Source organism: Hydractinia symbiolongicarpus, chromosome 1 (genome assembly GCF_029227915.1).
Source record: "Hydractinia symbiolongicarpus strain clone_291-10 chromosome 1, HSymV2.1, whole genome shotgun sequence".
NCBI classification, from domain to species: Eukaryota; Metazoa; Cnidaria; class Hydrozoa; order Anthoathecata; family Hydractiniidae; genus Hydractinia; species Hydractinia symbiolongicarpus.
In genome coordinates this window covers 3,271,716-3,299,319 of record NC_079875.1, presented here as the reverse complement: position 1 = coordinate 3,299,319, position 27,604 = coordinate 3,271,716, and the positions used below count along the sequence as shown (strand labels likewise).

Below are 27,604 nucleotides of genomic sequence, written 5' to 3'. Positions count from 1 at the left end.
CAAACATTACACAAGTATTGTCTTCAACTTTGGTTCTGTGCTAAAAATATCTCTAAATTCAGAAACCAATTTGATGTTTGTTCTACTTGGGAATTATATTATGAAATAAGCATACGTAGTTTAAGTAAACAACTTCATATAAATAAAAAGAATATAACACATTTTTATGGACGAGCGGGATGTGGCTCATTGTATTTATAGTTTAAACATTATACATATTGGAGTGTGACATTTTTACAATTTTGTGTAGAATCATTGTTGCAACCCTTCAATCCGACAGAAATAATTCAATCACAAGGTAAATTTTCTTGCTATGACTCCAAAATCACTGCGTTAAAATTTTTGACTCTTTCCAATTTCCCATTTCTGAGTAATATTTAGGAATAGAGGGATCCGCTCTTGCCTTTGGTTGATTTGAGTCCCCAGAAGCATTGTTTACCTTCAAAAGTTGGCACTTAGCATTTGCAAAGATGTGCTCCTATATACACAAACAAATGATATACTTAAGGATAAAATGAAAAATCTACTGTCAGTTCAGGTTATATCCAAGTTATAAAAATTAAGACTACCTTTAATTCTTCAGGGTCAGGTGCTTTTTGATAATCTGCTTGAAGGGCTGCTATATCTTTTTGAAGTTTCAATATCCTAAACAGAATTTTTAACTTAAGGCTAAAAAAAATTAAGGTTTTAAATGGAATATACTGCTATATGAATACAACAATATATCGTGGTCAGTTTGAAATTACACACATGGATAAAAACATGCCAGCTAACGTGTTCTGCCAAGAAATGCAATGCTAACATGTGACTTGGAAAATTTGACAACAAACCTTCAGCTTAGATAGTGTTTAAAGTGGTAATATAAACGCTTTAGCAGGATTATTTAAAGTTCTAGGTTTATAACTACAATGTTCTAAAACGAACAGTAATTAACATTTAAAACAATATAATAATATTATAACACTCTGTGTTCTTTGACAAGCTGGATTATACCATTGCGATTTTCATCATCATCATCATCATTCTCGGCTTAACGTCCGTTTTCCATGCTAGCATGGGTTGGACGGGGTATATTAATGACCCTCTTCCAATCTGATCTAGACTGTGTTAGATCTAAACTCAACTTCCTCTCTATCAAGTCTGTCCTTATAACCTCCTGCCAAGTCTTTCTCGGTCTGCCTCTGGGCTTTGCCCCAGGAACTATCAAGTCTCTACACTTTCTTACCCAATTATCCTCCTCCATTCTTTCCAAGTGTCCCAGCCAATTCAATCTTCTTATCTGGATAACATCTTTAATTCTACGGAGACTTAGCCTGCTTCTTAGCTCATCTGAACTCTTTCTGTCTCTCAGACTGGCATTACACATCCACCTAACCATTCTCATATCATTCCTTTCTAAACGGTCAAGATCTTCCTGCTTCACTGCCCATGTCTCACTACCGTACAACATAACACTTCTTACACAGGCCTCATACAACCTACCTTTTACCTCAATTGACAGGACTCTGCTAGTCAGTAAAGGAAGTAACTCTCTAAACTTTTTCCAAGCAGAACCTATCCTGCAAGTAACACTTCTTCCAACACCCCCTTCACTGCCCAACATATCACCTAAGTAACAGAAGTTCTTAACTATCTCTAACGAGCCACTGTTGTACATCATTAAAGCTGGAAATACTTCATTCTCTATAATCTCACCTTTGCAACGCTTGCATACAAACTGTATGTCAGCTCTTAACCTTCCACTAATACTACTGCACTTCTTATGTACCCAATGCTTGCAAGTCTGACAAAAAATTGAGTTACTACCAACCCCTTTCCTGCAAACTCCACAAGGCCACTTTCCAACTACAAGGTCACACTTGGTTGCAATGCTACTTATCATGACTTTAGACTTTGCTGTGTTTACCTTCAGCCCTTTCTCTTATAGTCCTTTTTTCCACTTCTCAAACTTTTCAACTAATTCTTCCATCGACTCTGCTATGAGAACCAAATCATCTGCATACAATAACTCCCATGGACAACCTGTTCTGAACTCCATCGACAGCGCTTCTAAGACTAGAATAAACAACAAAGGACTAAGTACAGAACCATGATGTACACCAACATTTACACTAAATTCATCACTAAGTGAATCGTTAATCCTGACACGACTTCTAGCATTGCTGTACATAGACTGAACCATCGTAACTAGCCACTCATCCACACCTAATTTTCTCATAGCCCACCAAATAACTTTACGTGGCACTCTATCAAAAGCTTTCTCTAAATCTACAAAGGCAAAATAGAGATTCTTTCTCTTTCCTAAATACTTTTCCTGAAGCTGTCTGAGTAAAAATATTGCATCTGTTTGTGTCAGCTAATTGTTTTCGCAGTGCGTGTCAAATAATCTAAAGCATGCGGAGAGACCTTTCTTGTAGCATGAATTGCCAGGAGGCATCTCTTTTAATCTTAGGAATATGAATGCTAGGGCATAATATTTATTTAATGTCAATAACGTGATGGTTTGGACTTGTCTTGAGCTGAAATTTTATTTAGCTTACTTTTTTGTCTCAGCTTGTGACTTTATAATTTCTGATAAGGAAATATACCTCGTGGAGCTTTGTAATTTGCTTTAAATCTCTGTACTCAAATTTAATCAATTTTGTGTATTGTCGCTGTCACAAAAGAAAAAGATATCATTAAACTTTTGTCATTGCAGATTGTTGACACAGAGAGAGTTTTCTTCTTTTTATTTGTACAACAGTAAATATAAACAGTAAGGGAATCATGAATAACAGTTTAAAAAAAATGATATGAAAATGGTTAGGTGGATGAGTAACACCAGCTTGCAACACAAAAAGAGTTAGCAGATAAGCTAAGAAGCAGACTAAGTATTCGTGACATTAGAGATGTTATTCAGATAAGAAGATTGAGTTGGTTGGGACAATTTAGCCCTCCCAATTTAACAAAAATTACCTCACCAAAAAATTGCCATACAAATCAGAATTGCATTGGCAAATAAGATAGTTTTTAACTGGGTCTGGCATTTCTAGCATTTTTAGTGCATGTCAAATAAGTGTCTTACCAGTAAGAAAAAAGTGATACAATTTTAATATTTGGTATTTAAAATTTTAATACACTAATTCGTTTATCAAATTCCCCAAAACAGTTACATATAATAATACCAATTTATATTTAAATTAAGAAAATAATTTGCTGGATCTTCAGGTTGCAACTTCGTAACTTGCATGGCCAGAGCATAATTTCAATAAAAATTGATCAACAAAATAATTAGAACAGGGTGTTTCATTTAAGTGATGGAAAATATGTTAAATGTTCTTAAACTACAATTTAATATAATATAATACAACATAATACAAATCAATAATTTAGTTGCAAACTAAACAGCTTCTCTCTATGTTTGCATACTAATATTTAACTTGGCTGGTTAAAAAAAAAACGCTTTACTAGAAAATAAAAAGTGACATAGTTAAAGTGCATTTACTCATTTTTCACATCATATCACAAAAATATTTTTAGGTGTTTAGTTAGATTTAATAATTACCTGCTTTCTCTTCTTTTTTCGTCTTCTTTTAGCCGTTTTTTTTCTTGCATGACTTCCTCAATCTAAATGTTGAATAAATTCATGCATGTTGCAGTAAGCAGTGTTAATAAACTGTCACAGGCTTGTGAGTACTTTCTGAAAACATGTTAACTAAACTTGTCGCTTTGCCATTCATTTCATTTTGTTTGTGTACAAGTAGAGTGTTAAAACAAAATTGATTTTATAAGAAACTAAAATAAAAGTAGAAGCAGTTTAAATTATTTTAGAATTCTTTTTGCAAAACACACTTAGTTTAGATATTTAATATTTAAAGTTTTTTAATCAAGGCCTGAAGTGAAACTTTCATAAAGTTTCTTTCATGAGACTTTCACACCTTCAGAATAATAAAATTTGTTATAAAAGAATAATAATGACAATTAGTTAAAAAAACATTTACAACAGCTATTTGAGCTCCAGGATCATATAAAAAATTTCACTGTTATTGACCTTGATCTTAATGATTTGGAGCCCTTGGTTATGAATTAGCATCCACAGTTCATTTAAAATTCTTTAATGAGAAACTAAATTTTGGGGTAAGATTTTCTTGTCAAGTTTTTTGTTTTTTTTCACTCAGTGTAAATTTAATTTAATTTAAAAAAAGGACTTAATTCTTGAAAATTTAAGGATACATGCTTGTAGTGTCTTTAATGATGTGTGTAGCAATTTTTACTGAAAGAAGTCGTTTTTGTTTCCATCAGATCCCAAAATAAGCAACCACAAAAATTTATTCTTGCAATATATCGAAATTCGTGACAGTTAATTACTGCAACTTTTTTTTGACTAGCACAAAACTTCCTAAAGGTAATTGAAACAAATTAATATGTCGTAGCTCGCCTCAATTAGAATAGCAGTATATATCACTGACGGTTAAGTGGTATTCCCTTTACGTAAGACTTAAACCTAATAACAAATTTAGTATTACAGAAATGAAACGAAAATTCAGATGTGCAAACCTTGTCTTGTTCTTTCTCCAGTTTGTCATTTAAAGATTTTACCATGTTTACTGTCTTAGCACCATCTTCATTCTATATGATGCAAACAAAGCAGATGGTAAATAAGTATCAAACAAGAATTGTTAGGCTGTCCTCAAAAATTGTGTTTTCTGTTGGTGGCTCGGTGATTATTTTCACATTACAAACTGACTGCACAAATGTTCAAATTGTCATGCTACCTCCATATGAAATTTTGAGAATTAATTTATTTGAATAATAAAAATCGTAAGAATAATAGCTAATAACGAAATACAGAAATTATTTTACTTAGTTTTTCTATAAACTGGAAATAGCTATTCCAAAATTTTTAATGTTTACAAACAGAATATTTTTGGAACAAAATTACACTATGCAATCATGCACTTTAAAGCAAAATCGTTCATCATACTGTAAATTAACATAGCTTGTGGAATATTTTTTTACTGGGTAGTCCTCTTCAATCACCTTTTTTTTCATTTATTAGAATGTTTGATTATTGTGCATAGAATTTACTATTAAAAGGCTATATGAAAGATTTAAAGTTACACGAATTGTATGCAAGTGGCTTGTGAAAATGAATGGTCAGTATAAGTATAGTCAGTATGATCCAATCATCATGCTGAAATTCTTACAACATGAAATATATGCAATTAAGCGCTTACCAATGCTTTTGCTTTCGATTCAAACTTTTTAACTGCTTCTTTGGATTTATTGATTTCTTTCTCCAGGGGCTCGTTTTTTTTCTTCTCTTCACTCAATTCCTTTTCCAATCTGATTTTATCTTTTTTTGCATCCATAAATTTAATTCGAGCACTCTCATACTCCTGTTTCATAAAATAAAAAAGGGTTCACAATTGTTAAACTAGTTAAAACACTCTGCTTTAATTGTGTCAACATTTAGAATTTGCAGTGGTAATTGCTGACGTATTTCTTAATAAATATGCTCACATCAGCGACTATTTAATGTTAAGATCTCATACAAAAAGTCTAAGAATGAATAAGCCTTAAGCACTAAACAGAGCATGATGCTCAAAACATTAAAGGCTTCAAGCAAATCATTAAAAACATTTTACAATCACTTGTTTTAAAATTAAAACATTGTGGGATACACTAATAATAAGAAAGATATACGAGATATATCAGCAACAAAGAAAACAAATAAGGTACATACAACCCAGGGCTTTTTCTTATTTAATGTTTCTATTTTGTCTTGATGCTTTTCTCTTTCTTTATGTCGATCAACGTCACGTTTCAGTTGTAAATTTCGATGCTCGATAATTTCCTTTGCGTTCTCTTTTTCATTTTTTGAATTCTAGAATTAACAATGGACTTTTTGCTGTGTTAAAAAATCCAAGCTGATTAACAAAAGCATTTCAGAATTCCAAAAATAATTCGATTGGTCAAGGTCAACACTTGCAGATGTTTCGTAAGCAAAAGGCCACTTTTCTGTTTTTATAACATTAAAATGTTAACATTCAGGTGGATTTAGCATGTATCTAGTATAGTCTCATACCTGTAACTCCGAATATTGTTTCCGCAAGTTGATTAATGCCATATGGTCATCGTACATGCCAGGAGGCCCAACCTAAACATAATTTCAATTCAATAATTAGGTTGTCATTATGTTCAGTTAAAGGAATTTTTAACATTAAAGAGAATTAACATAAATTATTGCTTTTTTAGTGAAAAAATAAACTAAAATATTGTCAATTTTACCAGCACCCAGCTTTTTTACTACGCAAAAGCGAAAATAATCTGCATAAGTTTTAGGGTTTGCTGATGTGCAATGAAGTGTTAATGAAGAAAAAAGGAAGATGATCAACAATTCACATTCATCACAGTACAATTCATCATCATCATCATTCTCGGCTTAACGTCCGTTTTCCATGCTAGCATGGGTTGGACAGGGTATATCAATGACCCTCTTCCAATCTGATCTAGACTGTGTTAGATCTAAACTCAACTTCCTGTGTATCAAGTCTGTCCTTATAACCTCCTGCCAAGACTTTCTCGGTCTGCCTCTAGGCTTTGCCCCAGGAACTATCAAGTCTCTACACTTTCTTACCCCATTATCCTCCTCCATTCTTTCCAAGTGCCCCAGCCAATTCAATCTTCTTATCTGGATAACATCTTCCATTCTACGGAGACTTAGCCTGCTTCTTAGCTCATCTGAACTCTTTCTGTCTCTCAGACTGGCGTTACACATCCACCTAACCATTCTCATATCAATTGCAAATTAATTATCCTAGTGTATTATAATGAATGTGGATGAAAAGTAATTAGCACAACTTTTTGAAGTTTCAGCCCTTTGACAACTATTTTTAAGTACACAAGTCATATAACAAATACAATATGTTTATATATACAATAATGTTGTACAATTACAATCATAAACTTGTCTAAGGGGGAAATCAATTATCAGAAAATAGAAAAAATATCAAAAAAAACAACAACACAACATTCCTTTTAGGAAATGAGATACTTTTGGGGTGAAGACCTTATAAAAACAGTTAGAAATAAAATACGCTCAATATTTCATCAATCTTCAGTTTCTTTTTACAAAAAAAAAAAAAAGAAAAGAAAACTGTCTTAAAAAAAATCACACACAACAAACATACAAAAAATTAATAATTACCGCTTTTTCTGTTGCTTCTAAAAGTTGCTGTTGTGACATTTTAGCAAATTCAACAACTTTGTCCTAAGAATATGACAGTTAATAAAATATTACCTAAAAGATACTAATACAATCTAAATGCTGACTAGTCTCTTTAAAGACAATTAGTCCATTTCAGCAATACAGCTAGTACTGGAACACTGCTTGAACATTTATATACCAAATCCTAAAATAGTATATATACTAAAAACCAAGCACATTTGCAAGTACAAACTATTCTCTTGCAGTTCATGGTATCATATTTGAAAAAAAAATAAGCACAAGAATCAATAAGCAAACAAACAAACAAACAAACAAAAAAAAAGAAAGAAAACAAAACAAGCAACCTTTATAAGAGACCTACTTGAGGTAAGAACTGACATAGGTTATTCATTTGGACATTCATTTTACCAACTGCATCTATAACCTAAAAAAGATAAAAAAATAGAAAAAAGTAAAAAAGTAAAAAAGGATAAATATTAAAATTTGAATTCCATTTGGCTATATAAAACAGACCAATCATATAATGCACCACTATTTGTTACATCTAACTGTAAAGTCCAATGCAAATACACAACATTGTTTAGGAGAACAATCTTTCAGTACACAATGCACCATTTTTGTGTTTTTTTCACCTCACCCATGTTCACCCACCCATGTTTACTTACCCTACATTTTATGTTTGTAAATTGTGTACATTGCTTTTTAAATCATTAGCGTTACAGAATTATAAACCAACGAGGTTTTTAAAATCAATAAACTTTTTTTTAAAAACTTGCAAAGTATTTATTATTGAAGTCCTATGCACCAGACGAATTCCTGCCTAACCTGTTTGTGTTTTCATTGAGGTGTTTTTGCATTCAAATATATTTTGTATATGTGTCTACCAGTAGAGACTGATATAAGGCTTAAATAATCAACTTCTTAGGGAGATATTTTCTTGTTGATTCCTTGATAATGATGGCTTTAACTTCTAGGATGTTAGAATTGTGCTCCCCATTTATGTTGTTAAATTTTAATACACCAAATTTTAGGTTGGTTTAAACTAAAAAGTTTTCCTTGTGTTTTCTCCAGGAATACACACCATTGAATTTATGAAAGAGAAGAAAAGAAAAAAGGAAGCATTCATAGTCAAGGGGTGTGGATATTTTTTAAATAATGGAGATATTTAAGGTTCAAATTATTAGGTTCGATTTTATACCAAACTAAAATACAACAATTTAGTCCTGTAAGTGGACTAATTAAACTGTAATTTAATTTACAACGATATTCAAGCTTTTGAAATTCTTGTTTGTAAAATTTTTTTTTGCAATATGCCCTTGTCAATGACGAAAAGGCTAGAAAATTGCAAGCCTGAATGTGTTTTTACAATGTGCCAGGCATGTAATTTAATTATTTAATTATTCTTGACTGAATTACAGCAATTATAGTTAAGACAATCTGGCTTGGAAGGTTGCGCTTTAACTGTTAGATTAAATGTACTTACAGTGTCTTTGTTAGAATCTTTTCCATTGATAAACCATTTTGAACGAACTCCTTCTTTACCTTTACCTTTGGTTATCACACGCTTAACAATCATGTTTCCATCAGATTTGTTCCTAGAGTACAAAGTAATATTTTCTTAGGTGTAACGTTACATCTTGGGTGAAATAGGATTTAATTAATTCTAATGAGTCATGACTGATAAGAGTTTTATTTTCTTGCTAATTGCATTCCCACAGTTTTAGAACAAATTCTTTTTTATCAAAATATTTCTATGGTCAGACTTGCATCTTTAAAATATATAACCAGTTTATCAAAATTTTATTTGTGCAATTTGACTAACTAAGAATCCTATTAACATTTGAACTCTTGCAGAATAAATCTTGTGGGAAAAAGTTGAATTAAAAATAATGTCGTTTTCAAGGTTAATACAGTCAAAAGACCCTCACCAACAATATTTTTTTAGTGCTGATCTTTAAGACCATTAACTTTCCTGCGACCATGCATTAAAAATTATTTAAAAGCAAAATTTGGTGGAATAACTCTAGGATGTTTAGGTTGGCTTTGAATAGGCTTTTGTTGGCTAGGGTTAACCAAAAAAGATTATTAACCCCGAGGTGGGTGATCATAACAGTTGTTAAAAAAGCATGTTCTACAAACATCTTGTCATGATACAGCAGGATTTTGAAAGAATCGATCTTATGAACTTCTGGTTTGAAACTCTTTTTTAAGTGCTGCATATTCAAGATTTAATTAAATGTTAGCAGAATTTTTTTTTTACATGTATTTAACCGTTACAGTCGCTAATTTTATTTTTGTAGGGGTATTTCTTTGTTCCATCCCCTATTTTAAAGAACAACAATACTGTCAAAATGGAATATCAAGAAATAGAACAGACAGTTTTTGTGGTTAATCAAGACAAATGTCTACAAAATTTCTACAAAATGTTTTAAAGGAATCAGGAATTGATTGGGATAAAAAAATTAATATAAATTTGGTTGAAAAAAATAATTTAACTTACAATTCTATTTCAATTACTGCTTGCTTACAACCGTGTTTTACGTAATCCCCTGCCTAAAGAAAAGTGCTGAATAAGGTAATCTTAATAACCGATAACAAAACATCAGAAAATATATGAGAGAAAATATATAAATTTTTTCTTTCAACCCACAATGGAAAAGTAATAGAGTACTATAAGTAATAATTCATACATCTTTTGCTCTTCCCAATAAAGATGGTGCACCACCCAGACCAAGACATATTGCACATACAATTGATGATTTCCCTGTACCTAAAACAGTTATTAAACAAAACACTCATTCACCTTGCTTGATTTTATATGTGTAAGAACTTCAAATCAATAAAATAAAATTAAAATAAATAAATAAAAAAAAACATTCCCAAAAGGATTTTTTAGATGTTATACAAATGGAGCTAAATGAACATTTAGCTCATGTTAATTGTGGTGACTGCAGTAATGTCTCGGTTGCCTTGTACTTACTAATGTTCTTAGGATCACATATAAGGAAACTTTACTTGAAACAATATTGGTCAATACAGGATGGGAGACTTGCCTCGCCTACCAGCTTCAAGATGCCTCGCTTATTAGGACAGGCCTATAAATACCTGTATATTACCCATTTCAAGTTTGGCTCTGCAAACAACCAGTTAGAGCTAAAGATTAGAGCTAAAGATTTAGAGCTAAAGATTTAACCAGAGCTAAGGATTACATTGTCCATTTCGGGTTTGGCTTTGTAAAAATAATGGCACCTAAAAATAAACAAGTCATCAGAAAAGGCTCAAAATTATCAAGCTGCAGCAGACCTAGTGCACAGGGATCTTCATCCATGATGTCCCAGCAGTCGTCCGGTAAGGAATTTGTTGATGTACTGTTATTTGACATAGAGCCTCACATGCGCACAGCTGACCAGTGGGCATCCATGGGGAGGGAAGCACTACTTCTCCTAGCAAACTCGCTTAACATACATACAAAAGGGAAAGCCATCTCAGAAATTATACAACTTTTAATGGCCCATTTTGAGTCCTCCACCCCGCCAGTTGAGGACGGTGGTGTCCCAGGAAGTCATGGGGAAACAAACGTGTCATCCGACGACGCCGACGTAAGCAGCAATGCCTCTGGCAATGAAGTACGTCAGTTACACAAAAACGTAGCAAGTAGAGTGACCAAAGCATCCAAAAAGCGCCTATCGTTCAAAAAGGACAATTTTGAAAGTTTAAAAAAGGACTTATTCGACTTTGTGAGAACAGAAATTAACAGCCAAGTAGAGGCAAACCACGTAAATTTTATTCAACAGGGCACGTCGTCTGGGCAGCGCCAACCCGCGCCATCTTTGTTGTCTTCTCGCTCTCGCCTTCGGCCCGCCGGTTCATTGGACCCTGTTTCTACCCATGTTGACATGGATATGGCGGCGCTGGCTGAGGATGCCCCACTGATAGTCACTGAGCGCAATGAGGCTCCTTTTTCTTCTGGTGTTTTGTCTGCGCAATTTCCTTTGCCATCCCTCCCTGCTGTTCCTAAGGCTGTTCTTGATAAAATTAAGCTATCGGAGTACGTCAATCTAGACTTATTCCTGCCCCCTGTCTTAAACTCGGTTTCCCTACCAGAAGTTGAAGGTGAGTATGACTTAAACATAAGGACGGCAGAGGGCATTCCACAAATTTCTTTAAGTAGGAACACCGTAGGTAAGGCTAGGGTTAAGGATTTTTCCTCCTGGTGCTTGGCGTGGAGTAACTACTTACGTTGTCTTCTCTATTTTTTCCCACACCTTGCTTCTATTGGTTACCTACCAGGCACTCATTGCTCAATTCGCCAACCAATACATGTTCCCAGCTGTATGTGCTTTTGACCGACTTCATCGGTTGCAACTGGCAAACGATCCTTCTCGTCGATGGGACCAACTAGATGACCTGCTTGTTACACAGCACTTGCGGGGGGGCTCCTGCATTACCTAAACAGCCTTCTTACTCTGCTTCCACACGCACCACTTATTCCTGCTTTTCTTGTGGTCAGAGGGGACATTTTTCTTATGATTGCCCTAGGAAGGTCTCCCATGGTATAGGCAGTGGTGGATCTGAGTCACTTCGGAATGCCTCCCACCAGAATGTCTCAGAAGGTTCCTACCAAAGGGTCAGGTTGTCACCTGGCTTTCGCCCCCCCTGCTGGAGGTTTAACAAAGGCTTACTCTGCGGGAACAACTGCCCCTTCACACACAAATGCAAAGCATGTTTCAAAAGCCACCCAGAAACTCGCTGTTCATTCCGGCCCTCTCAACCAAGTGCCAAGTAATTTTTTCCCTGTTAAGTTTTCAGTGCATACTCCTGTAAATGTTACGTTATTAAGCCAATTGCTGGTTTCTCACCCCAATTGGATTTTGGTTAATTTTGTTCTTTCAGGGTTTACTCATGGTTTTAAATTAGGTTTTCACCAAGGTACGCTTGTGTCAGCAACAACCAATAACAAATCCTCCTATTAGAACTCACATAAAGTGGATGAGGCTATTTTAAAAGAATTGAATCGTGGTCATACAGTAGGGCCCTTTGATTACCCCCCAATTGCTAATTTTCATTGCTCCCTGTTGGGAGCAGCACCTAAAAATGATGGTACTATTCGGGTAGTTTTAGATCTCTCCTCCCCACGTGGTTTTTCTGTTAATGATGGAATTTCTAAGGAAGACTACTCAGTTAGCTACTCTTCCTTCGATGATGCTATTGACATGGTATGTCTTCTTGGACGAAATTGCTTTTTAGCCAAACTGGATATTAAACATGCATTTCGATTATGCCCAGTCCACCAGGACGATTGGCACCTACTAGGGTATAGATGGAAAGGACGATATTTTTTCGATGTTGTACTTCCCTTTGGGGGTAGGTCCTCACCATTTACTTTCAATCATTTTTCGGACTTGCTACACTGGATTCTCCAGTACATAGCATTTATTCAACATCTCCTTCACTACCTTGATGACTTTATCACAGGCAATCAGTCTGATGTAAAATGCAGAGAACTTATCAAGTTGATAAAAAAGGTTTTTCAGGACTTAGGGGTGCCATTGGCCCCAGACAAAATTGTGGGACCATCGCAGGTGATTACATATTTGGGCATAGAAATCGATACCATCCAATTTGAGGCCCGGTTGCCACAGGATAAGTTTCAAGCTCTGTTGTCCCTTTTAAAAGTGTGGAAAGGCAAGAAAAAATGTACGAAAAAGGAACTCCTTTCTCTTATTGGCGGGTTATCATTTGCATGTAAGGTGGTTAAATGTGGTCGGATTTTCTTGTGTCGGTTGATCGACCTCTCCATTACTGTCAGTAGTCTTCACCATCACATCTCCATGACATCTGAATCTCAGAAAGACATTCAGTGGTGGTTAGAATTTTTACCCACTTGGAATGGCAGGGCAATAATTCAAAATCAACATTTCACATCTGAAAGCCTTAATATGTTTACTGATGCTTCACAGCGTGGCCTGGGAGGTTTTTACAATGGAAAATGGTTTTCTATACCTTTCGATAACTCTAATAGTTACAGTATTACATTCCTTGAGTTACTTGCAGTTGTAATTGCCGTGACTACTTGGGGTGCACAATGGGTTGATACCAAAATTACTATCTACACAGACAATGAAGCCATTGTGCACATATGGAAAACGGGCTCTTGTAAGTGTAAGGATATCATGAGGCTTTTGCGGTTGCTGTTCTTCTTCATTGCTAACCATAACATAAATGTTCTAATGCATCATATTTATGGGAAATCAAATACTTACGCTGATTTACTCTCCCGTTTACAGGTCAACCAGTTTAAGAAGCAGTGTACATACGCCGAGCCGCACCCCACCCCTCTTTCGCCGTTGATCCTGGACCTCTTAGAGTAACCATAAATAATTTTCTTGATGCTGCGCTTTCACCAAATACCAGACTTACTTACCGTGCTGGACTAAAATCTTATAGAATGTTTTGCAATCAATTTCGGTTTCGGATGTTCCCGCTAGTTCAATTAAGACTCCAATTGTATGTCACCTTTATGTCCGCTCGTGTTAAATACTCTACAATCAAAGTGTACTTGTGTGGTATACAGTACCAAAGCTTGGTTTCCGGCTTCAGAGAAAAAATTTCGACATGGGTATACTATTTTACGTGTTGAGGGGAATTCGGCGAACAGAAAATACCATTACACGACAGAGAGCACCCATCACACCATCCCACTTACAGGAAATGTTAACATTTATTTATAAATCCAGATTTACACCTTCTGATAAAGCTATGTGGAAATGCCTAGTTTTGTTCGCATATTTTGGCCTTAAAGAGTATAAGAGTATGTTTGCCCATCAAAAACAACATTTGATTCAAAAATTCACCTATCTCCATCTGATTTTTGCCTCTCTTCGTGTAATGGTACCCTTACCATGACAATTAAAAGCTCCAAGACTGACCCCTTTCGGAAAACATTTAAAATTCGTTTTGGACGAATTGGCGGTAGCATGTGCCCATTGGCAGCGTTCTCCCAGTATCTTGTGTACAGGGGTACCCATTGTGGTCCCTGGTTTGTCTTATCCACTGGAGAATTCGTTACAAGGAAATTGGTTTGTGCTTTTTTTAAAAAAAAAAAAAAAAAAAAAAAAAAAAAAATTAGTGTTACAGACAGCCTTGACCTCAATACACATAGTTTTAGAATTGGTGGGGCGTCGGCAGCAGGTTACCGTCGATATATACATCTCCCAGACAGAGTTCTTAAGAATTGGTGTTCCAACATGGCTAACCTAAGGGACGTGCCCAAGTTGTGGGATATACGTTTTGTATAAAAATTATAACAATTAACATTGTGTAGTTGTATTGCTCTTTATGCGTATATTGTTGTTGATTATATGGAAACATAGTTTTTCTCACCAAGATACTTAGATTTTCCTGTGTTATGCCTGTGCCAATTTGGGGACAATTTGGGGATGTCGAGCTTCCTAAGTCAGCCAGAAGTTTGGACAGATACACGTGTGTGGCCTGTTGATTATATCTTTACTTGATATTATTACTGTATGCTATTATTAATTTATAATATTATTATTATTTATATTGAAGAATAGAAGAGAATAATGAGATGTGAGGAAGTAATGCCTCAGGAGACATTCACAATTGCAGTGCAGCCAAGATGTGCATGTCATTGTGAGTGTGTCATACCATTAAAGTGCATTATGACGAAGAGAATAATGAGATATGCCGTGGTAGACATTCAAGCTTGTCGTACCATTGAAGTGCATATGTAATGCCGTGGGAGACATTCAAGCTTGTCGTTCCATTGAAGTGCATTATGATGAAATGATGATGAAATGCCGTGGTAGACATTCAAGCTTGTTGTACCATTGAAGTGCATTGTGACAGGAGAATAATGAGATATGCCGTGGGAGACATTCAAGCTTGTCGTACCATTGAAGTGCATATGATGAAATTAATGCCGTGGGGGACATTCAAGCTTGTCGTACCATTGAAGTGCATATGATGAAATTAATGCCGTGGGGGACATTCAAGCTTGTCCTACCATTGAAGTGCATTATGATGAAATGCCGTGGGAGACACTCACAATGGAGTGCAGCCTAGATTGCATGTCATTGGGAGTGGGTCATACCATTGAAGTGCATTATGATGAAGAGAAGAACGAGATATGTCATGGGAGACACTCACAACGGAGTGCAGCCAAGATGTACATGTCATTGTGAGTGTCTCATACCATTTAAGTGCATATGCTGGGGTTAGTGCTGTTTTTGTATCTGCACATGTATCTGTCCTGCCTGTTATTGTTTAATCTTATTGCCTGGCATCCCAATCCATGCCCCAAATATACAATTGCGTTCAAGTGCGAAGGATGTTGTATAAATTTATTTCATAATACAATGTTCTCTACTATTATGATGTGTTTTTACTGAGGAACCCGGACAATTAAATAATAATATTTAAAATTAAGGTAATATCATTTTGAAAATGACTTACCATTAGGTCCCAAAATAACATTTAAACCACTACCAGGTTCAAATTCACACTCATCGTACGTCCTACAAAAAGGTTCAATAAACTGAATGTAATTAGAAAATTGTTACATGAAACAATAAAGGATTTTCTGTGAACTAGGAATTTAAAGCAGCTTAATTTTATACCTTCAAAACTCTGGGAATATTATCATAAAAGCTTAGCACAACACGCATTTAAAAGTACTTTTTTTTTGGAGTGGCTAGCTAGCAGGAAAGATGAAGAGAAATGAAATTTAAAAAAACATCTAGAAATGATAACTACCATGCTGCAGCATAATCACAAAAATATAAATACATAAAAAATATAAATATATAAAAAATTTAAATACATATAAAAAAAAATATTGTATATACATGTAGAATATATTGTAAAGGGTGAAAACTTAAACTGCATTAAATAAGGTCCAGTAGGTACACATGCATGATCGTGTACAGTTATATTACTGTACGCATATTATGCCTATCATGCGATCTTTCAGATTTATTAAGAACTTATGAGTGCTTTTGTGCTACCATCCATGTTTTCATACATCTATGTAATACCAACCAATAAAAAATAATAGAACAATGGAAGAAAACTTTCAATTAATCCCATTACCATGTTAATATATAATAATGGCACATACAAGCATAGGTGTGGTCTGTCACATAAAATATAACAGAAAAATTATCTACTTACAAAAAATTCTTCAAACAGACCCTAGCAATTTGTCCATCAATTTCTGAACCAATGGAGGATTTTTTCCTTTTGCTTGTCATTACTTTTTGTTTACTAAAAACTAAACAATGCAACATCAATATAAAATTCTGTATATATGCATGAAAATTATATCCTATATTTAACCCTGTATTCATTTTATAGCCATAGAATTAGTAAGATTTAAAAAGTTTTTATTCCAGGAACATTCAGGGAAATACTTTGCCTAGTTTGCCCCCTACATGTTATAAAAGTGTTAAATCTACATTATAATACCCGTATACGTCTGTCTGTCTGTCCGTCCGTCTGTCTGTCACGCAAAATGGTAGCTTAGCTGTGACGGGCGAACCCGTGGATTTTTCCACGGGCTAACAACTAGTATATTAAAAAAACACATTGCTTCATCATAGGAAGTGACATATAGCAAGTATATACTGCAGGATTACATTAAAACACTGAACAAAGAGAGAGGCTGCATCATTCCAAGTTGTATTTACTGCGATGGTCCGCCATTTTGTTTGTGGTGTCAATCTGCCCCTCAACTTGACCCCTGATCATCTTTTCACAAGGGGTTATCTTTTCTCTGTAACAAAAGCAGGATACATTTTCAATTTAGGATCTGAGTTTCGTAATAATAATAATAATAATAATAATAATAATAATAATAATAATAATAATAATAATAATAATAATAATAATAATAATAATAATAATAATAATAATAATAATAATAATAATAATAATAATAATAATAATAATAATAATAATAATAATAATAATAATAATAATAATAATAATAATAATAATAATAATAATAATAATAATAATAATAATAATAATAATAATAATATATAACCATAGGAGATTATTTTTGTTCCGCTACAGCATTCGTTTGTATTACTTAGCAGAACATGGCTAACAGGCAACTGCGAAGTGAAGTTTTGAAACGCGCCCTGAAGGCATGCATCGTCCAACCGGTAATAAGAAAATATCAGGTAGTAGCCGTTCGTGCGATGTGGGGAAGTGATGTTGATGCCCGCGAGGTCATTTGGGGCAAGAGAATGCAGATGGAGAACATATTGCTTAGCAACGAACAAGTATCCTGTTTTTTTTCTTGTATTACCTATATGGCCAGACCTCGTAAGAGAAAGTCGATGAGGAATGAAGGGGAGGAAGAAGAAGGAGCCGACTCTAGCAGTGAAGGTGATAACAGAAACGGCGCAAATGCGCCTGAAACATTTCCTGGCATTTCTTTCTGGATCGCGTGCGACTTGCCAAACTGTACCTTAAGTCAATTTGAAACAAATTTGTCGAAGTCTTTTATGCAAGCCGGGTTGAATTTAACAACGTGCAATGCTATACAGACAAGAGGTAAATACTTGAACCTTTTAGTACTTGAAATACTGTCAATGTTTTTCGAATATTTTACGCCACATTTGATATTTGTAGGCAAAACCAGTGCATTGCAAGCATTCTCAGGATCGTTATACCAAGTCTTGAAAGACCACAATAGGGAAGAAGCAAAACGGATAGTTGAGATATCCCATCGCACAATGATTAGGAGTGCAGCTAGAGATGAAGGTGTTCAACTTGACCACGTTGCTGTAATGGAAAGCGAACAGTACTCGATGAAACCCTGTCAGTTAATTCTAACAAAAAATATTGATAAAGAGGTATATCAAGATGTAATTCGTGGTTTATCCGAAATCAGATTTACATCGCTTGATTTAAAAGTAATTGATAAATCGGAAGGTAAGTTGCCACGAACAAATTTACTTACTTCTCCAATAATAAGACTAAGTTTTTTGTAGAAGTTAAAACATGTTTTTACATTGTTACACGCATAGGCACAGAAGTAACTATTCCCGTTAAGCCAACTAACAAACTTTGTCAATCCGTGGATATAGTTCGAAGGATGATGGAGAGGAATAGCTTTGGACTGTGCAATGGAGGTGTATACAAAAAAATAGGAGAAAGCAGATATACATACGTTTACTGTTGTTCGGTGAAAAGCTATCTCTATCGCTCGTTGAAAAACAAAGCAATCGCCAACGAAATTACGCCAAATTTACGAGAGTTGGTATTTTTGCTGTCGGACGGCGAGTGTCAAATAATTGATCAAATAACTCTGGATTACAATTACATTGAATGCTTGCCAAATGGAGTTTGTTATAACATCGCCAAAAAATGTTTCGATGTCAAGCCAAATTTAAAGGGATCTCCCCGAGCATTCGTACGGTACTTTCATCGTGAGGGAAAAAATCCCGAACCAAAGCCATTTATAGAAGGTAATTGTTTTTACTTTTCTTTTAACGCGTTAAGAAAATGTTTTTTTTTATCTTTTAACGCGTTGTAACATATCAAGGTGGTAGTTGTAACGTGTTGTAACGTATTGTAACTTGTTGTAACGCATTGTCAGTGAAAAAAATGTTTTTTTTTATCTTTTAACGCGTTGTAACATATCAAGGTGGTAGTTGTAACGTGTTGTAACGTATTGTAACTTGTTGTAACGCATTGTCAGTGAAGAAAATGTTTTTTTTATCTTTTAACGCGTTGTAACATATCAAGGTGGTAGTTGTAACGTGTTGTAACGTATTGTAACTTGTTGTAACGCATTGTCAGTGAAGAAAATGTTTTTTTTTATCTTTTAACGCGTTGTAACATATCAAGGTGGTAGTTGTAACGTGTTGTAACGTATTGTAACTTGTTGTAACGCATTGTCAGTAAAAAAAATGTTTTTTTTTTATCTTTTAACGCGTTGTACCATATCAAGGTGGTAGTTGTAACGTGTTGTAACGTATTGTAACTTGTTGTAACGCATTGTCAGTGAAAAAAATGTTTTTTTTTTATCTTTTAACGCGTTGTACCATATCAAGGTGGTAGTTGTAACGTGTTGTAACGTATTGTAACTTGTTGTAACGCATTGTCAGTGAAGAAAATGTTTTTTTTTATCTTTTAACGCGTTGTAACATATCAAGGTGGTAGTTGTAACGTGTTGTAACGTATTGTAACTTGTTGTAACGCATTGTCAGTAAAAAAAATGTTTTTTTTTATCTTTTAACGCGTTGTAACATATCAAGGTGGTAGTTGTAACGTGTTGTAACGTATTGTAACTTGTTGTAACGCATTGTCAGTGAAGAAAATGTTTTTTTTTATCTTTTAACGCGTTGTAACATATCAAGGTGGTAGTTGTAACGTGTTGTAACGTATTGTAACTTGTTGTAACGCATTGTCAGTGAAGAAAATGTTTTTTTTTATCTTTTAACGCGTTGTAACATATCAAGGTGGTAGTTGTAACGTGTTGTAACGTATTGTAACTTGTTGTAACGCATTGTCAATGAAGAAAATGTTTTTTTTTATCTTTTAACGTGTTGTAACATATCAAGGTGGTAGTTGTAACGTGATGTAACGTATTGTAACTTGTTGTAACGCATTGTCAGTGAAAATGTTGGCTCTTTTTCTTTTAACGTGTTGTAACGTATTGTAACTTGTTGTAACGTAGTTCTAAAAAAGGTGCACTGAACTACATTTGTAGGTGTCGAAAATAGTTTCCCAGATAGAAATGTGCGGTTGCGTTTTTATCAAAAATGGTACCAAATTTTGCTCGCCGGTCAGTATCCCATGAAAGAAAAGAAATTGTTGCTGGTAGGTCCTCCTGATAGTGGAAAGACTAGTTGGTTTGCTCCATTTCAAGGTAATTAAATAAAGTTCGTGAAAACTTCTGACTTTTAGACGGCACTTACTGACATACATTTGTCCTTTTAGGCATTATTCCAGAAATGTACATTGCTGGCGTGGTTCGGGATGGTCGATTCTCAGGCCACCTGATAAATAGAAATACACAAGTCGTATTTATGGATGAATGGACTAGCGACAGTCTATGTTGTGAAGATGCAAAAAGAATATTGCAAGGTAAGTCGATGTCGATGCAGTACATGAACATTTACTTTGAATAAAATGTGGCAATGTGCAGATGGGATACCACTTTCTCTTATAGGCGGCTTGGTTATGATCCCGCAAAAACACAAAGAACCGGCCCGTTTTCAATACAATTCGGGTTTTTTTATAACAACTAATATAATGCCGGACTTCGGAAATGGTGTAGATGGTGAGGCTATCCTGCGTCGTCTTGAAGTTTTCGAAACTAAGACACTTCGAGTGAAGGACAATAGCATAACAAGTAAGTATCTCATGAGAATAAATGATAACAATGGTGTAAATCAATATGCATAAAAATAAGTAATGACTTTTTTCCCGTAGAGTGGATGAGAATGCACTGCATGGAAATATTTGTGTACGTTGCCAGCCAGTTGAAAGACATCTCGCTTTTCACCAGCGAAACCAATGTTGCGAAGAAAAATCAAGTAGGCGCTGTGTACAACGACGTTGATTGCGATCCGTCGGTCTTTTAGAAGAGCAAACATTGGAAGCATCTAGCAGTTGTCTAAGCACACGAGTTCAGATTGAGAATGCAGTTCCGCAAGAGGCTATCGACTATGCCATTATTGCGGCCGACGATAGGGATGGCATTTTGTACCATGCGCTTAACTTTGATCATGAACTGTTTGACATAGAAAACAAGTTACACAGTGCTGAATATATGCGCAAAATGTACGAGATAGCCGCTGGGGCATGGGAGGAAATCTGCCCATTAATTAATAACGATGAGACCTTGGTAGCATTCAAACGCCGTAAAAGGATCAACTGGCAGGGTAGTGACACGTTCTACGACACGTGGTTGCTTGCTACAAACTCCTGCCGCGATTGCTTCCCGACGAAAGAAATGAAGGAGCTCTACCCTGATTGGGCACAACTAATTGAGCAAGACGAAGACGAAGGAGAAGGTAGTAGCCACGACCGCGAAGAGAACGAGGAAGAAGAAGAGGAAACAAACGAAGAGGAGGAAGGTCATAGGGAAGAAGAAGAAACAGAAGAACATGAAATCAATGCTAAGTCGACAAAACCTGTTTCCACTGTTAAGCAAGAATATATGCCGTTTTGTCCAGCAAATAACAGTACTGCTTTTATAGACCTCGTGTCAGATGATGAAAGTGTTCCTGAAATTTCTTCAGTAAAATTAGAGCTATTTTCCGCAGATAATTCAACCACTTCTCTCGATTGTGATGTTATCTGCATTAGTTCGGACGAAGAAGACAATTAAAAAAAAACTTTTTTGCGTTTTCCTTCCCTCATATCCCATCACATACTCCTTTTCTAAAGTGACATGCGAAAAGCGGTTTTCTCTACAGAAATAGGTTACAAAGCGTTACAACGTGTTACAAGGCGTTACAATCAGCATGTCCATGCGTTACCAGGCGTTACAAGAATCAATCTAGCCATTTCCAAAAATTTCACAGTCATTTTTTCATGGAAATAGGTTACAAAGCGTTACAACGTGTTACAAGGCGTTACAATCAGCATGTCCATGCGTTACAAGGCGTTACAAGAATCACTCTAGCCATTTCCAAAAATTTCACAGTCATTTTTTCATGGAAATAGGTTACAAAGCGTTACAACGTGTTACAAGGCGTTACAATCAGCACGTCCATGCGTGACAAGGCGTTACAAGAATCACTCTAGCCATTTCCAAAAATTTCACAGTCATTTTTTCATGGAAATAGGTTACAAAGCGTTACAACGTGTTACAAGGCGTTACAATCAGCACGTCCATGCGTGACAAGGCGTTACAAGAATCACTCTAGCCATTTCCAAAAATTTCACAGTCATTTTTTCATGGAAATAGGTTACAAAGCGTTACAACGTGTTACAAGGCGTTACAATCAGCACGTCCATGCGTTACAAGGCGTTACAAGAATCACTCTAGCCATTTCCAAAAATTTCACAGTCATTTTCTCATGGAAATAGGTTACAAAGCGTTACAACGTGTTACAAGGCGTTACAATCAGCACGTCCATGCGTGACAAGGCGTTACAAGAATCACTCTAGCCATTTCCAAAAATTTCACAGTCATTTTTTCATGGAAATAGGTTACAAAGCGTTACAACGTGTTACAAGGCGTTACAATCAGCACGTCCATGCGTTACAAGGCGTTACAAGAATCACTCTAGCCATTTCCAAAAATTTCACAGTCATTTTTTCATGGAAATAGGTTACAAAGCGTTACAACGTGTTACAAGGCGTTACAATCAGCACGTCCATGCGTTACAAGGCGTTACAAGAATCACTCTAGCCATTTCCAAAAATTTCACAGTCATTTTTTCATGGAAATAGGTTACAAAGCGTTACAACGTGTTACAAGGCGTTACAATCAGCACGTCCATGCGTTACAAGGCGTTACAAGAATCACTCTAGCCATTTCCAAAAATTTCACAGTCATTTTTGCATGGAAATAGGTTACAAAGCGTTACAACGTGTTACAAGGCGTTACAATCAGCATGTCCATGCGTTACAAGGTGTTACAAGAATCACTTTAGTCATTTTAAGTAGGAATGGGGATGAGTGTGCGTTTAATGAATGTCGCATTTGCGCCATTATTTGCATACTTAAAGGCTTACAGCGTGTAAGTTTCACCTAAACTGTGTGGACGCTTATGTGTACGCTAAAATGGTGAATGAAGAGGCAGTTGTGGTAAACGTTTCGGATAACGAATGCTCAGCATCTAAGGAGGTTTTACCGTTCTCGCATTCCTGTTCAACGCTGGCAATTTCCGTGGAAAAAAATATTGTTTGCTTATCAGATGATGAAGTTTTCCTAACTATACCGATAGCGGCTTTGAAGGGAGAACCAAGTTTTTGCGAACCGCCTTCACACACGAGGGTACTTAATACACCAGATTATTGGCCAAATCGAAAGAGGAAAAAAAGCCTTTATGTGTACGCCGGTTTTGACTGTAACAAAGTTAAAAGACTATTTGAATATTCTGGTTTTCAAAAATCTTTGTAAATTTACAAAGTTATTTTTATTATAAATACAATTTAAACTTATATAAATTGTTTTGTCTTCGCTCTAACCGCCAATGTACTAGCTTTACGGCTACAATGAAAGGAGTAGTTGGGATCTGCGAGAATGGAAGTCCATTTTGCATTGCCATATTTTTGTAGCCCAGCTTGTAAAAACTTGTCCTCCATGGCACTAAAACTAACTTTTTTCTGTCTCGTTTGAACAGGTGTTTCGTGTTCCAAAGTACTTCCAGACGTTTTCACATTTTTGGTGTTACTATTGATTTCGCTTACAGTTAAAGTACACGTTGTTTGATCTCGTAATTTATCCATACATAACCTGGCTTTTGCAGCTATATTGCGCGATTCAGTCTTCTGGTAATGAACTTTAGCTACCTGCGACGTGTGTTTTTGATCTTGAGAAAGAATTGCTTGTTCTTTTGTTTCTAAGTGTGCAACACTTTCGGTTTCGATGATTTGCCTATATCGTGTAGGATTTATATACTTACCAATTGCTTGATAAACAATTCTACCGAATACGTCCGAAATACGCGTCAACTGCTTACCATTTCGACACACTAGTAGATAATCGTTGGTGGGGTTCAATCTTCGTCGTACATTGTCAATGTATTCGTTTATTAGTGTGAGTACATCTATGGAAAAATAAAGAGAGTCAAATCCGTATTTCTCCGCAGTTTTAAAGACATTCTGATCTATAAAACCATCCTCTTTCACGCCTTTAATCATTGTTACTGTAAGAGTTTGATACGTCATGGGTCTTGAAGCCTTCACCATTAAAAATAATACAGCTACTATGAAGGAAGTCGAAAATGATAAATCGTGTGCTGCGACACATGCACTTGCGTTTTTAGCATTTAACACAATTTGTTTATATTTTTCACTATGGTATGGTATCACCTTTTGTAAATCATATAGTGTCGCCCAACAGTCTATACTGTTTAGATATTCAACACTTAAGATACACTTCCATTCAGCTTTCATTTTACGAAGGAGGAATTTCTTAACACGGTGCAAATAAATCTCTGCAGCAACAAATACCGACAAATTTTTTTCAGTCGTACCTGTGCTTCGTCTGTAATCAAGCATGTGCCCAATAGCATTCATGTAGCCAATTATTCCTGAGAAGCCAACCTTCCATTGGTCTCTCAAAAAATCTACGAAATCAGAAAGCATATTAATAGAGCCAACACAGTAGTCGATAACAGGGAATGGTACTTCCCATACCGAAGGAGAATCCTCGCAGCAATATTTGGCATACTTTAAAACTTTACAAGTTATTTGATCGGCCTGAGAATGATCTTTACCACCACCACCTGGACTTTTTAACCATGTCCTAAATGCAACTGCCAAATTACATGTTTTAGCAAAAGACGGCATTGAAAATGTGGAGGCGCGCTTTCTTTGGGGATCTTTTATGCGATTTCTCGTACTGAAGTGGGGAAGTACTTCGTCGATATTCGGTCTTTTATCGAAATAATAAAACCATCCATGACGGTTATAGACATGTTTTCTACACCCTCTTTTACTTCCATACGACTCGCTGTCACAATCAGCCACAGGACAACAAAAGCGGTTATCTTTATCAGGCATTAACTTAAGCCTTTTCGATCTCATTGAGGCTCCCAATGCCTCTTTCCACGCAGGCTTTTGCAAGACTCGTTTTGTCATTCCGATTTCTTTAAAGTTCTCTAGAAACAAAATTTATAGAAAGTTTATAACAATATTAGTTTTTAACAAAGCATAGAAAGTAGGATAAAAAAAAGAATTCATTTGAATAAAAAAAGAATCCTATTAACTATAAATTTAAAGTTTGAACAACTTACCTTATACTTTACTTCGTATACAAAGTATTAGTTGAGAAACTTCTCATTAAAACAATTCCTTTTTATAATGAAGGACGCTCTCCATAGCAGAGTTAAGGTAGCAGCGAAAACGGAATTATTTCAAGTGGCACAATATAAATTAGACTGCAGAGTATTCATAATTAAATAACTATTCCTCAAGATAATCATTTCGCATATATTATCGTTATGATATATAAAAGAATTCAACGGAACAAATAGAGTGGAACGATATATACCGTCACATAAATTCCATCAAATTCCCTATGGGAACGACACGTTCTTGTCTTGTGAGTAACAATAGAACAATACATTCCGCTTTTATAACAATGTTTTAATAAGTTGTTAAAGAACACCAAGTTCCTTAAAAATGGTTCTTTTTTAAAAAATTGGAACATGTAAAGTATTTAATGTGTTTAGGGTGTAAGATAATCGCACATAGAATCACGGACCATTATAATTTCATACGCTATATAATAATAATAATAATAATAATAATAATAATAATAATAATAATAATAATAATAATAATAAATATTTAAAGTGGCTAGCCCAGAAAATCACAAAAACCTATAGTTAGTGGATTGTTTCCACTGGGGGCCACTAGAACAAAAAAGAAACAAAAAATGATAAACCTTAGACTGCCTCAGCTCAATCAAACATAGTAACATTTATAATCTGTGAAAATTGAAAAGAAAAAGAATAAAAAACAAAAATTAAAAAGTTAAAAAGTGATCTCCATTAGAATTTGCCAAATACATTAGAGATGGAAGTCTTAAACGAAAGCAGACTTCCATCACAAGTCACTTGGTCTGGAAGATAATTCCACACTTTTGCAGCTCTAAATGGGAAGGCTTTTTTGCCAAATTCCGTGTTGACCAAGGGAAGTGTGAACCTGTTTTTTGAAGCTCCTCTTGTTTGATGATTATGACAGTTTTTTGTCAAAAGGAATTTTGAGCGCATGTAATCAGGAGCAATGTGATTTATGGCTTTGAAAACTAATATGGCATCGTTTTTGATGAGTAAATTATTCATTGAATATTCCCTCTCTTTCCCAAGAAAGGTACGGACACATTTTAATCGTTTTTCTAGTTTTCCCAATCTACCTTGGGTGGCACAAGCCCATGCCGAGGAGCAGTAGTTGAAATATGGCATGACAAGTGCATTAATTAAAAGGTTTTTTGTGTGAGGTGTTAAACAGGATGCAATGGTTCTAATTTTAGAATATTTAATTAGTATTTTTCTATTTATGTCATTAATGTGCTTTTCCCATTGCATTTTTTGATCAAATGTCACCCCGAGATATTTAACTTTTTCGCTCCTCTTCAAAGGAATACCCATATAGTTGATAGTTTTGTTCTCAACTTTTTTTAACTGGCTGTGGTTGCCGAAAAAGATTGTTTCAGTTTTGTCTGTATTAACAGTCATTTTGTCATTATTCAGCCAGAGGTCGACTTGAGAAAGTTCTAACTCGACCTGGGAGACAAGGGTATCCAAGTTTTTATGAGACGAAATAATTATTGTATCATCTGCATATAGATGGTGGTAGTTTGAACTGATGACAGATTTTAAGTCATCAATATACAAAAGAAAGAGCAGGGGCCCCAACACAGATCCCTGCGGCACCCCAAAAGCGTCTTCATGAAGCAGATCTGATCCTGTGTCGTTCACAAGAGTCAGCTGCATTCGGCCCGTTAAGTAGGACTCGAACCAGTCAAAGGCAGCATTTCTGATGCCAAAACACCATAGTTTTTTTAACAAAATTTTATGATCAACAGTGTCAAAAGCTTTTTTAAGGTCAATGAGCACAGCACAAACAAAGTTATGTTGGTCGAGCTCAGTAAGAATAAAATCAGAGACATCGACTACTGCAGTTTCTGTGGAAAAGAGTATTCGAAATCCGGACTGTCTGTCATTCAGGAAGTTGTGCTCAGAAATAAAATGAGACATTTGCTCATGCACTAACTTTTCAAAAATTTTCATAGGAATTGGCAAAATGGAGATAGGCCGATAATTAGTAGGATCTGTTTTATTGCCACTTTTAAAAATAGGCGAGACCCTTTTAGTCTTCCAACATTTAGGTACATAACCAGTAAATAAAGATTTGTTGAAAAGACTTGATAAATAAATACTTAAAACTGACGAACCTGCTTTTAGCAGTCGTGAACCAATTCCGTCCAAGCCTGTAGCTTTATTAAGTTTTAGTGAACTAATTATTTTTTCGACACTTTTGGTCTCAAAACGAGCCCACCGAAAATCGTGTCCGCTAACAGGTGGATTAACATTAGTAGTGTCAGAAGAAAATTTAGAGGCTAGTTTGGCACCAACACTGACAAAAAATGAATTGAATGTGTTGGAAATTTCTTTTGGGTGAGAAGTTTCTGTACCATCGTTTTGGACTACTCGTTTAATCGAGGTAGTAT

The 27,604-nt window shown here is 35.3% G+C and overlaps 3 protein-coding genes across 5 annotated transcripts in view; 1 reads left to right on the top strand and 2 right to left on the bottom strand.

Moving 5' to 3' along the window:
- LOC130630491 (structural maintenance of chromosomes protein 5-like) overlaps positions 1-16,619 on the bottom strand; it is a 31,225-nt gene extending 14,606 nt beyond the window's left edge. Inside the window, exons 1-13 of the mRNA XM_057444014.1 lie at positions 16,403-16,619; positions 15,686-15,747; positions 9,901-9,980; positions 9,711-9,763; positions 8,694-8,805; positions 7,572-7,634; positions 7,190-7,252; positions 6,068-6,139; positions 5,726-5,866; positions 5,217-5,378; positions 4,537-4,608; positions 3,545-3,606; positions 570-645 (exon numbers count right to left, since the gene is read on the bottom strand). Of these exons, the coding sequence (XP_057299997.1) occupies positions 570-645; positions 3,545-3,606; positions 4,537-4,608; positions 5,217-5,378; positions 5,726-5,866; positions 6,068-6,139; positions 7,190-7,252; positions 7,572-7,634; positions 8,694-8,805; positions 9,711-9,763; positions 9,901-9,980; positions 15,686-15,747; positions 16,403-16,578 (1,194 nt within the window). The 5' untranslated portion in view covers positions 16,579-16,619. The remainder of the gene's footprint in view (positions 1-569; positions 646-3,544; positions 3,607-4,536; positions 4,609-5,216; positions 5,379-5,725; positions 5,867-6,067; positions 6,140-7,189; positions 7,253-7,571; positions 7,635-8,693; positions 8,806-9,710; positions 9,764-9,900; positions 9,981-15,685; positions 15,748-16,402) is intronic.
- A 631-nt stretch (positions 16,620-17,250) lies between these two features.
- LOC130630516 (uncharacterized) lies at positions 17,251-20,820 on the top strand. Of its 2 annotated transcripts, XR_008982085.1 has the most exons (4): positions 17,251-18,172; positions 18,268-18,708; positions 19,956-20,600; positions 20,681-20,820. XR_008982085.1 is itself a non-coding variant. In XM_057444041.1 (3 exons), the coding sequence occupies exons 1-3, from the start codon at positions 17,332-17,334 to the stop codon at positions 20,120-20,122; spliced, it is 1,449 nt and encodes a 482-aa protein (XP_057300024.1). In that variant the 5' UTR covers positions 17,251-17,331; the 3' UTR covers positions 20,123-20,820. The 2 variants fall into 2 exon arrangements, 1 of the variants encoding a protein (XP_057300024.1); XM_057444041.1 differs by having other exon boundaries at positions 19,956-20,820.
- A 386-nt stretch (positions 20,821-21,206) lies between these two features.
- Positions 21,207-25,918, bottom strand: LOC130630502 (uncharacterized). 2 transcript variants are annotated; one of them, XM_057444023.1, is made up of 2 exons: positions 25,164-25,918; positions 21,207-25,028 (listed from the first exon to the last, which is right to left on the bottom strand). In XM_057444023.1, exon 2 carries the CDS (start codon positions 25,006-25,008, stop codon positions 23,362-23,364), a length of 1,647 nt encoding a protein of 548 aa, XP_057300006.1. In that variant the 5' UTR covers positions 25,009-25,028; positions 25,164-25,918; the 3' UTR covers positions 21,207-23,361. The 2 variants fall into 2 exon arrangements, with proteins under 2 accessions (XP_057300006.1, XP_057300012.1); XM_057444029.1 differs by having other exon boundaries at positions 21,207-23,972; positions 24,402-25,269.
- Positions 25,919-27,604: the final 1,686 nt, after the last annotated feature.